We start from the raw sequence: 15,000 nt of genomic DNA, 5'->3' as shown, positions 1-15,000 counted from the left end.
GGAGAGAGGAGAGAGGAGAGAGGGAAAGTGGGAGAGAGGGAGAGGAGATGGGGAAAGTGGGAGAGAGGGAGAGGAGTGGGGAAAGTGGGAGAGAGGGAGAGGAGATGGGAAAGTGGGGAGAGGGAGAGGAGATGGGGAAAGTGGAGAGAGGGAGAGGAGGGGAAAGTGGGAGAGAGGGAGAGAGGGAGAGGAGAGTGGGAAAGTGGGAGAGAGGGAGGGAGAGTGGGAAAGTGGGAGAGGAGATGGGGAAAGTGGGAGAGAGGGAGAGAGGGAGAAGAGTGGGAGAGAGGGAGAGGAGATGGGGAAAGTGGGAGAGAGGGAGAGGAGAGTGGGAAAGTGGGAGAGAGGGAGAGGAGAGTGGGAAAGTGGGAGAGAGGGAGAGGAGAGTGGGAAAGTGGGGAGAGGGAGAGGAGATGGGGAAAGGGAGAGAGGGAGAGGAGAGTGGGAAATGGGAGAGAGGGAGAGGAGAGTGGGAAAGGAGAGAGAGGAGAGGAGATGGGGAAAGGAGAGAGGGAGAGGAGATGGGGAAAGTGGGAGAGAGGGAGAGGAGATGGGGAGAGAGGGAGAGGAGATGGGGAAAGTGGGAGAGAGGGAGAGGAGGGGGAGAGAAGGGGGAGGGAGGGGGAAAAGTGGGAGAGAGGGAGGGGGGTGGGAGAGAGAGGGGGAGGGAGGGGGAAAAGTGGGTGAGAGAGGGGGAGGGAGGGGGGGGAAATAATCAGTTAGTTGGTATATATATTTTGGAACAGATTGTTAGTGTGTGTGTGTATGTGTGTGTGTGTGTGTGTGTGTGTGTGTGTGTGTGTGTGTGTTTGTCCCGAAAACATTGAAATAAAATCACACACAGGAATCCCCTAATGAAGGATGACTTTGGTCGTACACTGTGCAACAGTTGGACATAATGTAACTTTACAATAAAATCAATCAGGCAATCAATAAGGTGTGTTAACTCTGGAATACATCTATGTATTGATTGATACATGATTGGCTGAGAGAGAGAGAGAAGGAGGAGGGAGAGGTTTTGAGAACCAATGGAATATCATTTAGATAATTTAAATACTCGTACTCACAGCGATGAGTTGGTAGGAGTTGTTCATCATGGCGATCAACATGTTGAGCAGAACCACCAGAGAGATGACGTTGTAGGTTCCGAACATGGTGGCCCCCACAAACTCAGTGAACTCATGACGAGCTTTAACGTTAGTCACGTACAGGTTTAACAGGCCAAAGATGGACCAGAACAGAGACTGGAGAGTCTCAAATAACCTGGAGAACGAGAGAGAAAGAGAGAGAGAGACGGAGAGAGAGAGAGAGAGAGAGAGAGAGAGAGAGAGAGAGTTGGGTAAAGATGGAGTATACAACAAGCATACATCACAAGACAGAAACTCCTCTATATGGATGATTGTATATTATCCTCACACACACACACACACACACACACACACACACACACACACACACACACACACACACACACACACACACACACACACACACACACACACACACGTGGATAATATACAATCATCCATATAGAGGAGTAGAGTATTCTCTCTCTCTGTTTGACTCGAGGGTCTGGTATCTGTAATGTATGAAATATTTAACAGTGAACAGAACTGTTCTCATTCCAGTCTGTGTGTTTGTGTGTGTGTGTGTTTGTGTGTGTGTGTGTGAGGATAATATACAATCATCCATATAGAGGAGTTTCTGTCTTGTGTGTGTGTGTGTGTGTGTGTGTGTGTGTGTGTGTGTGTGTGTGTGTGTGTGTGTGTGTGTGTGTGAGGATAATATACAATCATCCATATAGAAGAGTAGCCTTATATCACAGAGCCATAGTCATTTCCAATGGCTTGCAGGGTTGAATGTTATTATCACAGCTAGTCTGAGTCTGGTAGAATTGAGCTTTTCCCCTCAGAGTCATTTACCCAGGCACCGCTACTGAAGATGACGAATTGCATTTTAGTGAAACGATTTGTTCACCTAAAAACAAAAACAAAGCCTAGAGGCTTTCTTAATCCAGCCCTACAAATAGATTTGGGACTTTTACTGTGGTCCAACAGGTTTAGAGTTTTACCTAGGCCAAATACGTTTGGACTTTTGCTGTGGTCAAATAGATGTGTAATTCTCCTCTGTCCTCTTTTCTCTTTTCTCCCTTCACTTTCACCCTCTCTGCTCCTCCCCTCCTCTACTCCCTCCTCCTCTGTCATCTCCTCCTCTCCTCCCACTCTTCATAAATTAAGGCCAGGTAAATCTCTCTCTCCAATAAACCAAGTTATAAACTGTTATTGCAGATCTGTCAAATCACTCTCTAGCTGAGTGTGTGCCATCTTGAATCATCTGAGAGGAGAGGAGTGTGTGTAAGAGAGAGAGAGAGAGAGAGAGAGATGGAAGAGAGGGAGAGGGAGAGAGAGAATGACACAGAGCGAGAGAGAGACAGAGTAAAAGTTAGGGAGAGAAAAAGAGAGAAAGAGAGAGAGAGAGAGAGAGGAAGAGAGAGAGAGAGAGAGAGACAGAGAGAGACAGAGAGAGAGCGAGAGAGGGTGAGAAAGAGAGGGAGAAACAGAGAGAGAGAGAGAAAGCGACAGAGAGAAAGCAAGAGAGAGAGAGAGAGAGAGAGAGAGAGAGAGAGAGAGAGGGTGAGAAAGATAGAGAGACAAAGCGAGAGAGGGGGGAGAGAGAGAGTATGTGTGTGTGTGTGTGTGTCCTTGCTCATTAATATTCATAACAGATGTGTCTGATAAGTGTTAATTTGCATAATGTGTGCCATCGAGTGTGTCTCTATAGGTATTGACAGATTACAATCAATAACATCATCACCGAGAACAAACACCAACTCTGTTGACTTGGCTGGGACACTGCCCCTCTCAGCAAGACCACTGGAGCACAGCCTGTTAGTGCGTCCCAATAATCTCTCCTTCCTCCTGAAGTGTTCACTCATTCCCCAGAAAGCTAGAGGGACTTTTCAAATCCACGAAGGGAAGAGAACAAGTGCACACTTTGGGAGAAAGGAAAGGTTATTGGGACGCACATGTGTGTGTGTGTGTGTGTGTGTGCGCGTGCAGGTGTGTGGGTGTGTGTGTGTATGTGTGTGTATATGTGTGTTGGTGTGTGTGTGTGTGTGTGTATGTGTGTGTGTGTGTGTGTGTCTCTTACGTTGAGAAAGCGTTATTCTGTTTCTCACAGCGGATGCCCTTGCAGTTGTTGGGTTCATCTGAGGCGTTGGTCTCGTAGTAGAAGTACAGCTGATTCAGACCGTTGGCGAACGCCAGCAGGACCTAGCAGATACAACGATTAGATGTTAGCTAGCAGGACCTAGCAGATACAGCGATTAGACGTTAGCTAGCAGGACCTAGCAGATACAACGATTAGACGTTAGCCAGCAGGACCTAGCAGATACAGCGATTATACGTTAGCTAGAAGGACCTAGCAGATACAATGATTAGACGTTAGCTAGCAGGACCTAGCAGATACAGCGATTAGACGTTAGCTAGCAGGACCTAGCAGATACAACGATTAGACGTTAGCCAGCAGGACCTAGCAGATACAGCGATTAGACGTTAGTTAGCAGGACCTAGCAGATACAGTGATTAGACGTTAGCTAGCAGGACCTAGCAGATACAACGATTAGACGTTAGCCAGCAGGACCTAGCAGATACAGCGATTAGACGTTAGCCAGCAGGACCTAGCAGATACAATGATTAGACGTTAGCCAGCAGGACCTAGCAGATACAACGATTAGACGTTAGCTAGCAAGACCTAGCAGATACAGCGATTAGACGTTAGCTAGCAGGACCTAGCAGATACAACGATTAGACGTTAGCTAGCAGGACCTAGCAGATACAGCGATTAGACGTTAGCTAGCAGGACCTAGCAGATACAACGATTAGACGTTAGCTAGCAGGACCTAGCAGATACAGCGATTAGACGTTAGCTAGCAGGACCTAGCAGATATAGCGATTAGACGTTAGCTAGCAGGACCTAGCAGATACAGCGATTAGACGTTAGCTAGCAGGACCTAGCAGATACAGCGATTAGAGGTTAGCTAGCAGGACCTAGCAGATACAGCGATTAGACGTTAGCTAGCAGGACCTAGCAGATACAGCGATTAGACGTTAGCTAGCAGGATCTAGCAGATACAAAGATTATAAATGAGTTGACTTCTTTCTTGCACCCTGTTCCAAATGCTACACCCCTACCCTGTTGCAAATGCTACACCCTGTTCCAAATGCTACACCCTGTTCCAAATGATACACCCTGTTCCAAATGATACACCCTGTTCCAAATGATACACCCTGTTCCAAATGCTACACCCTGTTCCAAATGATACACCCTGTTCCAAATGATACACCCTGTTCCAAATGCTACACCCTGTTCCAAATGATACACCCTGTTCCAAATGCTACACCCTGTTCCAAATGATACACCCTGTTCCAAATGCTACACCCTGTTCCAAATGCTACACCCTGTTCCAAATGCTACACCCTGTTCCAAATGATACACACTGTTCCAAATGCTACACCCTGTTCCAAATGTTCCAAATGATACACCCTGTTCCAAATGATACACCCTGTACCAAATGCTACACCCCCACCCTTTTCCAAATGCTACATCATGTTCCAAATTCTACACCCTGTTCCAAATGATACACCCTGTTTCAAATGCTACACCTTGTTCCAAATGCTACACCTTGTTCCAAATGATTCACCCTGTTCGAAATGCTACACCCTGTTCCAAATGCTACACCCTGTTCCAAATGCTACACCTTGTTCCAAATGCTACACCCTGTTCCAAATGCTACACCCTGTTCCAAATGCTACACCCTGTTCCAAATGCTACACCAGGTTCCAAATGCTACACCAGGTTCCAAATGCTACACCCTGTTCCAAATGCTACACCCTGTTCCAAATGCTACACCCTTTTCCAAATGCTACACCTTGTTCCGAATGATACACCCTGTTCCAAATGCTACACCCTCTTCCAAATGATACACCCTGTTCCAAATGCTACACCTTGTTCCAAATGCTACACCCTGTTCCAAATGCTACACCAGGTTCCAAATGCTACACCAGGTTCCAAATGCTACACCCTGTTCCAAATGCCACACCCTGTTCCAAATGCTACACCCTGTTCCAAATGCTACACCCTTTTCCAAATGCTACACCTTGTTCCAAATGATACACCCTGTTCCAAATGCTACACCCTGTTCCAAATGCTACACCCTGTTTCAAATGCTACACCCTGTTCCAAATGCTACACCTTGTTCCTAATGCTACACCTTGTTCCAAATGCTACACCCTGTTCCAAATGCTACACCCTGTTCCAAATGCTACACCTTGTTCCAAATGCTACACCCTGTTCCAAATGCTACACCCTGTTCCAAATGCTACACCCTGTTCCAAATGCTACATCATGTTCCAAATGCTACACTCTACACCCTGTTCCAAATGCTACACCAGGTTCCAAATGCTACACCCTGTTCCAAATGCTACACCCTGTTCCAAATGCTACACCCTGTTTCAAATGCTACACCTTGTTCCTGTTATGCCTAGTCATTTCATGTCTATTGGCCCTCATAACAATTTAGTTGATAGTTTGAAGTGTTTGTGTGTGTGTGTGTGTGTGTGTGTGCGTACGCGTGCGTGCGTGTGTGTGTGTGTGCGTGCGTGCGTGCGTGTACGTGTGTGTGTGTGTCTCACCAGACAGTAGATGAAGAGGAACTTGAGGATGTCCAGGAGCATCCTTCCCAGTGAGATCTGTAGAGGTCCCAGGTGGGAGTTGGCCGTGAACAAGGAGATGAGTCGTAGAGAACTGAAGATATTAGCGATAGCAAACAATGCTTCTGCTATCAGGGTAGGGTGCCACATCTCCCACTCTTCTCTAGGACGGGAGGAGTTGTACTACGGAGAGAGAGACGGGGGGGGTAGAGAGTGGGGTATGTAAAGAGAGAGAGAGGGAGGGAGTATGCAGAGAGAGAGAGATAGAGAGCGAGAGGAAGGTAGAGAGAGAGTGAGAGGAAGGTAGAGAGAGAGAGAGGAAGGTAAAGAGAGAGAGAGGAAGGTAGAGATAGAGTGAGAGGAAGGTAGAGAGAGAGTGAGAGGAAGGTAGAGAGATAGAGTGAGAGGAAGGTAGAGAGAGATGGAGAGAGTGAGAGGAAGGTAGAGAGAGATAGAGAGAGGAAGGTAGAGAGAGAGTGAGAGGACGGTAGAGAGATAGAGAGAGGAAGGTAGAGAGATAGAGAGAGGACGGTAGAGAGATAGAGAGAGGAAGGTAGAGAGATAGAGAGAGGAAGGTAGAGAGATAGAGAGAGGAAGGTAGAGAGATAGAGAGAGGACGGTAGAGAGATAGAGAGAGGAAGGTAGAGAGATAGAGAGAGGAAGGTAGAGAGATAGATAGAGGACGGTAGAGAGATAGATAGAGAGAGGAAAGTAGAGAGAGAGTGAGAGGAAGGTAGAGAGAGATAGAGAGAGGAAAGTAGAGAGAGAGTGAGAGGAAGGTAGAGAGAGATAGAGAGAGGAAAGTAGAGAGAGAGTGAGAGGAAGGTAGAGAGAGATGGGGAGAGGAAAGTAGAGAGAGTGAGAGGAAGGTAGAGAGAGATAGAGAGAGGAAGGTAGAGAGAGTGAGAGGACGGTAGAGAGATAGAGAGAGGAAGGTAGAGAGATAGAGAGAGGAAGGTAGAGAGATAGAGAGAGGAAGGTAGAGAGATAGATAGAGGACGGTAGAAAGGGAGAGAAAGATGTGGATGGATTTAGAACATGTCAAAGTTCAAAACTGTCATGGATACCATCCATTCTAAATTCAGCTTCTTGGCCAGTATCACAGGAATCCATCTGCTGCCTCTCTCTCTCTCTCTCTCTCTCTCTCTCTCTCTCTCTCTCTCTCTCTCTCTCTCTCACACACACACACACACACACACACACACACACACACACACACACACACACACACACACACATTATGCAAGCACTCACAACTACCCACTTTCAGCTTTTGACAGAATCCCAACTTGATGTCTGCCAACCCTGAATATTAATCAAAATGTTTCAGAATGTTCATCGCAATGTTCCAGAATGTTCAACTCAATGTTCAACTTAATGTTCTAGAATGTTCAACTCAATGTTCCAGAATGTTCAACTTAATAAAGTGGCTGTTCCACTGGATGCGATAAGGTGAAAGCACCAATTTGTAAGTCGCTCTGGATAAGAGCGTCTGCTAAATGACTTAAATGTTAAATGTTAATGTTCTAGAATGTTCAAGTCAATGTTCCAGAATGTTCCAGGATGTTCAAATGATGTTGATAAATATCAAGCTTGGGCAGTATCCAGATTGCCATAACTTCCAGAATGTCATACAGTACCTTGTGCCATCCTGGGAAATTCGGTAACACGGGCGCTGTACACAAGGGGAACTATTTTCCCACTGAGCCTCTGTAATCCGAAGGTTAGCATTGCTAACAAGTCCATGTAAAAACCCAAAGTGAATACTAGCTAATTGCTAACGAGCGCATTGCGAACATTTTATATCGGCTCTGACAAACTATTTGCAGGACAGACATCCCAGCTCATAAAGTTATACAACAAACTCAAAAATGCTACTCACAGTTTGCTACTCACAGTTTGCTACTCACAGTTTACTAACAGTTTGCTACTCACAGTTTGCTACTCACAGTTTGCTACTCACAGTTTGTTACTCACAGTTTGCTACTCACAGTTTACTACTCACAGTTTGCTACTCACAGTTTGCTACTCACAGTTTACTAACAGTTTGCTACTCACAGTTTGCTACTCACAGTTTGTTACTAACAGTTTGCTACTCACAGTTTGCTACTCACAGTTTGCTACTCATAGTTTGCTACTCACAGTTTGTTACTCACAGTTTGCTAACAGTTTGCTACTCACAGTTTGTTACTCATAGTTTGTTACTCACAGTTTGCTACTCACAGTTTGCTACTCACAGTTTGCTACTCACAGTTTGCTGCTCACAGTTTGTTACTCACAGTTTGCTACTCACAGTTTGCTGCTCACAGTTTGTTACTCACAGTTTGCTACTCACAGTTTGCTACTCACAGTTTGCTACTCACAGTTTGCTAACAGTTTGTTACTCACAGTTTGCTGCTCACAGTTTGTTACTCACAGTTTGCTACTCACAGTTTGCTACTCACAGTTTGTTACTCACAGTTTGCTACTCACAGTTTGCTACTCACAGTTTGTTACTCACAGTTTGCTACTCACAGTTTGCTACTCACAGTTTGCTACTCACAGTTTGCTACTCATAGTTTGCTACTCACAGTTTGTTACTCACAGTTTGCTACTCACAGTTTGCTACTCACAGTTTGTTACTCACAGTTTGCTACTCACAGTTTGCTACTCACAGTTTGCTAACAGTTTCCTACTCACAGTTTGTTACTCACAGTTTGTTACTCACAGTTTGCTACTCACAGTTTGCTACTCACAGTTTGCTACTCATAGTTTGCTAACAGTTTGCTACTCACAGTTTGCTACTCACAGTTTGCTAACAGTTTGCTACTCACAGTTTGCTACTCATAGTTTGCTACTCACAGTTTGCTACTCACAGTTTGCTAACAGTTTGCTACTCACAGTTTGCTACTCACAGTTTGTTACTCACAGTTTGTTACTCACAGTTTGCTAACAGTTTGCTAACAGTTTGCTACTCACAGTTTGCTACTCACAGTTTGCTACTCACAGTTTGCTACTCACAGTTTGCTACTCACAGTTTGTTACTCACAGTTTGCTCACAGTTTGCTACTCACAGTTTGCTACTCACAGTTTGTTACTCACAGTTTGCTCACAGTTTGCTACTCACAGTTTGCTACTCATAGTTTGCTAACAGTTTGCTACTCACAGTTTGCTACTCACAGTTTGCTAACAGTTTGCTACTCTAGTTCTAAGATTATTATTATCTTTATGTAGCTGTCAAAACATTTAGTTGTGAACTCCATACTGTAGCTAAATCACCTGGAGCTCCACAACAGTGACTCACAAGGCTGCGGTCACTCATCATGGCTTTGTAAACAAACACCACGTGACTACCGGTAACCATCATTGTGTGCTTTGTAAACAAACACCACGTGACTACCGGTAACCATCATTGTTTTTTTTAAACCTCTAAAGAAATAGTAGCCAGGTAGAGGGAGTTCGTGTGTGTGTGTGTGTGTGTGTGTGTGTGTGTGTGTGTGTGTGTGTGTGTGTGTGTGTGTGTGTGTGTGTGTGTGTGTGTGTGTGTGTTTGTGTGTGTGTGTGTGTCTTACCTTAACATAAGCTACTATCTTCAGTGATATAGTAGCCAGGTAGAGGGAGTTCATAGCAAAATCCATCAGGTTCCACCAGTCATGTATATACTCTGTAAAACCTCCATCCCACATCTCCTTAATCTCAGCCCAGATAAAACCTAGAGAGAGAGAGAGAGAGAGAGAGAGAGAGAGAGAGAGAGATAGATAGAGAGAGAGAGAGAGAGAGAGAGAGATAGTCACATATATGTACTCAGGATGGTAAGTTGGTGGTTGAAGATATCCCTCTAGTGGTGTGGGGGCTGTGCTTTGGCAAAGTGGGTGGGGTTATATCCTTCCTGTTTGGCCCTGTCCGGGGGTGTCCTCGGATGGGGCCACAGTGTCTCCTGTCTCAGCCTCCAGTATTTATGCTGCAGTAGTTTATGTGTCGGGGGGCTAGGGTCAGTTTGTTATATCTGGAGTACTTCTCCTGTCCTATTCGGTGTCCTGTGTGAATTTAAGTGTGCTCTCTCTAATTCTCTCTTTCTTTCTCTCTCTCAGAGGACCTGAGCCCTAGGACCATGCCTCAGGACTACCTGACATGATGACTCCTTGCTGTCCCCAGTCCACCTGGCCGTGCTGCTGCTCCAGTTCCAACTGTTCTGCCTTATTATTATTATCATGCTGGTCATTTATGAACATTTAAACATCTTGGCCATGTTCTGTTATAATCTCCACCCGGCACAGGCAGTAGAGGACTGGCCACCCCACATAGCCTGGTTCCTCTCTAGGTTTCTTCCTAGGTTTTGGCCTTTCTAGGGAGTTTTTCCTAGCCACCGTGCTTCTACACCTGCATTGCTTGCTGTTTGGGGTTTTAGGCTGGGTCTCTGTACAACACTTTGAGATATCAGCTGATGTACGAAGGGCTATATAAATACATTTGATTTTGATTTTGATTACCTATAGTGCCTTCAGAAAGTATTCAGACCCCTTCACTTATTCCACATTTCGTTGTGTTACAGACATAATCCAAAATTGATTAAATATATATGTTTCTCACCCATCTACCCCATAATGACCCCATAATGACCCCATAATGACCCCATAATGACCCCATCTACCCCATAATGACCCCATCTACCCCATAATGACCCCATCTACCCCATAATGACACCATCATTTTTTTTTGTATTTTAGCAAATACTCATTTACATAAGTATTCACACCTCTGAGTCAATACTTTGTAGAAGCACCTTTGGCAGTGATTACAGCTCTGAGTCTTTCTGGGTAAGTCTCTGAGAGCTTGAAGTATTTCTGGTTAAGTCTCTAAGAGCTGTAAGTCCTTCTGTCTCTAAGAGCTGTAAGTCTTTGTCTCTAAGAGCTGTGAGTATTTCTGTCTCTAAGAGCTGTAAGTATTTGTCTCTAAGAGCTGTAAGTATTTCTGTCTCTAAGAGCTGTAAGTCTTTGTCTCTAAGAGCTGTGAGTATTTCTGTCTCTAAGAGCTGTGAGTATTTCTGTCTCTAAGAGCTGTAAGTATTTCTGGGTAAGTCTCTAGGAGCTGTAAGTATGTCTGTCTCTAAGAGCTGTGAGTATTTCTGTCTCTAAGAGCTGTAAGTATTTCTGGGTAAGTCTCTAAGAGCTGTAAGTATTTCTGGGCAAGTCTCTAAGAGCTGTAAGTCTTTCTGTCTCTAAGAGCTGTAAGTATTTCTGTCTCTAAGAGCTGTAAGTATTTCTGGGTAAGTCTCTAGGAGCTGTAAGTATGTCTGTCTCTAAGAGCTGTAAGTATTTATGTCTCTAAGAGCTGTAAGTATTTGTCTCTAAGAGCTGTAAGTATTTGTCTCTAAGAGCTGTAAGTATTTGTCTCTAAGAGCTGTAAGTATTTCTGTCTCTAAGAGATGTGAGTCTTTCTGGGTAAGTCTCTAAGAGCTTTCCACACCTAGATTATTTGCCAATTACTCTTTTCAAAATGATTTAAGTTCTGTCAAATTGGTTGTTGATAATTTCTAGACAACCATTTTCAGGTCTTGTCATAGATTTTCAAGTAAATTTAAGTCAAAACTGTAACTCGGCAACTGAGGAACATTCACGGTCTTCCTTGGTAACCAACTCCAGTGTATTTTTGGCCTTGTGTTTTAGGTTGTTGTACTACTGAAAGGTGAATTAATCTCCCAGTGTCTGGTGGAAGCAGAACAAACCAGGTTTTCCTCTAGGATTTTGCCTGTGATTAGCTCCATTCAGTTTCTTTTTTATCCTGAAAAACTACCCAGTCCTTAACGATGACAAGCATACCCATAACATGATGCAGCCACCACTATGCTTGAAGATATGGAGAGTGGTACTCTGTAATGTGTTGTATTGGATTTCCCCCAAACATGGGTAAGTGTCTTTGGACACTGTGTTAACTAACCTCCAGACGAGCTTCAATGCCATACAACTCTCCTTCCGTGGCCTCCAACTGCTCTTACACTTAGGGAAAACTAAATGCATGCTATTCAACTGATCCCTGCCCGCACCTGCCTGCCCGTCCAGCAACACATCTCTGGACGGTTCTGACTTAGATTTCGTGGACAACTACACATACCTAGGTGTCTGGTTAGACTGTAAACTCTCCTTCCAGACTCACATTAAGCATCTCCAATCCAAAATTAAATCTAGAATTGGCTTCCTATATCGCACCAAAGCATCCTTCACTCATGCTGCCAAACATACCCTCGTAAAACTGACCATCCTACCGATCCTCGACTTCGGTGATGTCATCTATAAAATAGCCTCCAACACTCTACTCAACAAACTGGATGCAGTCTATCACAGTGCCATCCATTTTGTCACCAAAGCCCCATACACTACCCACCATTGCGACCGGTATGCTCTCGTTGGTTGGCACTCGCTTCATACTTGTCGACAAACCCACTGGCTACAGGTTATCTACAAGTCTCTGCTTGGTAAAGCCCCGCCTTATCTCAGCTCACTGGTCACCATATTAGCACCCACTCGTAGCAAACGCTCCAGCAGGTATGTCTTACTGGTCATCCTCCAAAGCCAATTCCTCCTTTGGTCGTCTTTCCTTCCAGTTCTCTGCTGCCAATGACTGGAACGAACTGCAAAAATCTCTGAAGCTGGAGACTCATATCTCCCTCACTAGCTTTTAAGCACCAGCTGTCAGAGCAGCTCACAGATCACTGCACCTGTACATAGCCCATCTGTAAACAGCCCATCTATCTACCTACCTCATCCCCATACAGTATTTATTTATCTTACTCCTTTGCACCCCAGTATCTCTACTTGCCCATTCATCTTTTGCACATCTACCATTCCAGTGTTTAATTGCCATATTGTAATTACTTCGCCACCATGGCCTATTTATTGCCTTACCTCCCTTATCTTACCTCATTTGCACTCACTGTATATAGACTTTTTGTTTTCTTTTGTTCTACTGTATTATTGACTGTATGTTTTGTTTATTCCATGTGTAACTCTGTGTTGTTATGTGTCGAATTGCTATGCTTTATCTTGGCCAAGTCGCAGTTGCAAATGAGAACTTGTTCTCAACTAGCCTACCTGGTTAAATAAAGGTGTTCTCTACTAGCCTACCTGGTTAAATGAAGGTGTTCTCAACTAGCCTACCTGGTTAAATAAAGGTGTTCTCAACTAGCCTACCTGGTTAAATAAAGGTGTTCTCTACTAGCCTACCTGGTTAAATAAAGGTGTTCTCAACTAGCCTACCTGGTTAAATAAAGGTGTTCTCAACTAGCCTACCTGGTTAAATAAAGGTGTTCTCTACTAGCCTACCTGGTTAAATGAAGGTGTTCTCAACTAGCCTACCTGGTTAAATAAAGGTGTTCTCAACTAGCCTACCTGGTTAAATAAAGGTGTTCTCTACTAGCCTACCTGGTTAAATAAAGGTGAAATATAAAATAAAATAAATAACACTTTGTATTCAGGACATAAAGTTAATTCTTTGCAGTATAACTTAAGTGCCTTGTTGCAAACACGATGCATGTTTTAGAATAATTGTATTCTGGCTTCCTTCTTTTCAACCTGTCAATTAGGTTAGTATTGTGGAGTAACTACAAAGTTGTTCATCTGTAACTGTTTTTAAAGTCATGGTGAAATCCCTGAGCAGTTTCCTTCCTCTCCGGCAACTGAGTTAGGAAAGACGCCTGTATCTTTATAGTGACTGGGTGTATTGATACACCATCCAAAGTGTAATTAATAACTTTACCCTTCGCTCAAAGGGATATTTTCAATTACTTTTTTTTTTTACACATCTACCAATAGGGGCCCTTCTCTGTGAAGCATTGGAAAACCTCCTTGGTCTGTGTGGTTGATTCTGTGTTTGAAATTCACTGCTTGACTGAGGAACCTTACAGATAATGGTAAGTGTGGGGTACAGAGATGAGGTAGTCCTTCAAAAATGTTAAACATTATTATTGAACACAGAGTGTACTGTAGTCTACAGACAGAGTTTAGACAGAGTGTACTGTAGTCTACAGACAGAGTTTAGACAGAGTGTACTGTAGTCTACAGACAGAGTTTAGACAGAGTGTACTGTAGTCTACAGACAGAGTTTAGACAGAGTGTACTGTAGTCTACAGACAGAGTTTAGACAGAGTGTACTGTAGTCTACAGACAGAGTTTAGACAGAGTGTACTGTAGTCTACAGACAGAGTTTAGACAGAGTGTACTGTAGTCTACATACAGAGTTTAGACAGACTGTACTGTAGTCTACAGACAGAGTTTAGACAGACTGTACTGTAGTCTACAGACAGAGTTTAGACAGAGTGTACTGTAGTCTACAGACAGAGTTTAGACAGACTGTACTGTAGTCTACAGACAGAGTTTAGACAGAGTGTAATGGTAAGTGTGGGGTACATTATTATTGAACACAGAGTGTATTTAGGCTTGACACGACAAAGGGGGTTGAACACTTATTGACTGAAGACATTTCAGCTTTCATTTTTTATTAATTTGTAAACATTTTGAAAAAACATAACCTCGCTTTGACATTATGGGGTATTGTGTGTGGGCCAGTGACACAAAATCTCAATTTAAAGAACACCCTCTCTCTACTCACCCAGTACCCACGGTAGTATCACCCCCCCCCCCACAGACACCCTCTCTACTCACCCAGTACCCACGGTAGTATCAACCCCCCCCACACAGACACCCTCTCTACTCACCCAGTACCCACGGTAGTATCACCCCCCCACACAGACACCCTCTCTACTCACCCAGTACCCACGGTAGTATCACCCCCCCCCACAGACACCCTCTCTACTCACCCAGTACCCACGGTAGTATCACCCCCACAGACACCCTCTCTACTCACCCCCCCCATAGACACCCTCTCTACTCACCCAGTACCCACGGTAGTATCACCCCAACCCCACAGACACCCTCTCTACTCACCCCCTCTCTACTCACCCCTCCCCCACAGACACCCTCTCTACTCACCCAGTACCCACGGTAGTATCACCCCACCCCCACAGACACCCTCTCTACTCACCCCACCCCCACAGACCCCCTCTCTACTCACCCCCACAGACCCCCTCTCTACTCACCCAGTACCCACGGTAGTATCACCCCCCTCCCCCCACAGACCCCTCTCTACTCACCCCCACAGACCCCCTCTCTACTCACCCCCACAGACCCCCTCTCTACTCACCCAGGACCCACGGTAGTATCACCCCACCCCCACAGACCCCTCTCTACTCACCCAGTACCCACGGTAGTATCACCCCACCCCACAGACCCCCTCTCTACTCACCCCCACAGACCCC

General features: G+C 44.8%; 1 protein-coding gene across 1 annotated transcript in view; it reads right to left on the bottom strand.

The window, feature by feature from the left end:
• Positions 1-15,000, bottom strand: part of LOC135574244 (short transient receptor potential channel 5-like) — a 109,002-nt gene that overhangs the window by 24,300 nt on the left and 69,702 nt on the right. Inside the window, exons 9-12 of the mRNA XM_065025210.1 lie at positions 9,263-9,402; positions 5,694-5,894; positions 3,151-3,272; positions 1,068-1,263 (exon numbers count right to left, since the gene is read on the bottom strand). Of these exons, the coding sequence (XP_064881282.1) occupies positions 1,068-1,263; positions 3,151-3,272; positions 5,694-5,894; positions 9,263-9,402 (659 nt within the window). The remainder of the gene's footprint in view (positions 1-1,067; positions 1,264-3,150; positions 3,273-5,693; positions 5,895-9,262; positions 9,403-15,000) is intronic.

The sequence above is a fragment of the Oncorhynchus nerka genome, linkage group LG12 (genome assembly GCF_034236695.1).
Source record: "Oncorhynchus nerka isolate Pitt River linkage group LG12, Oner_Uvic_2.0, whole genome shotgun sequence".
Taxonomy (NCBI): Eukaryota; Metazoa; Chordata; class Actinopteri; order Salmoniformes; family Salmonidae; genus Oncorhynchus; species Oncorhynchus nerka.
Note: the sequence above shows the minus strand (reverse complement) of the source record. Positions and strands in the feature narration are given on the sequence as shown.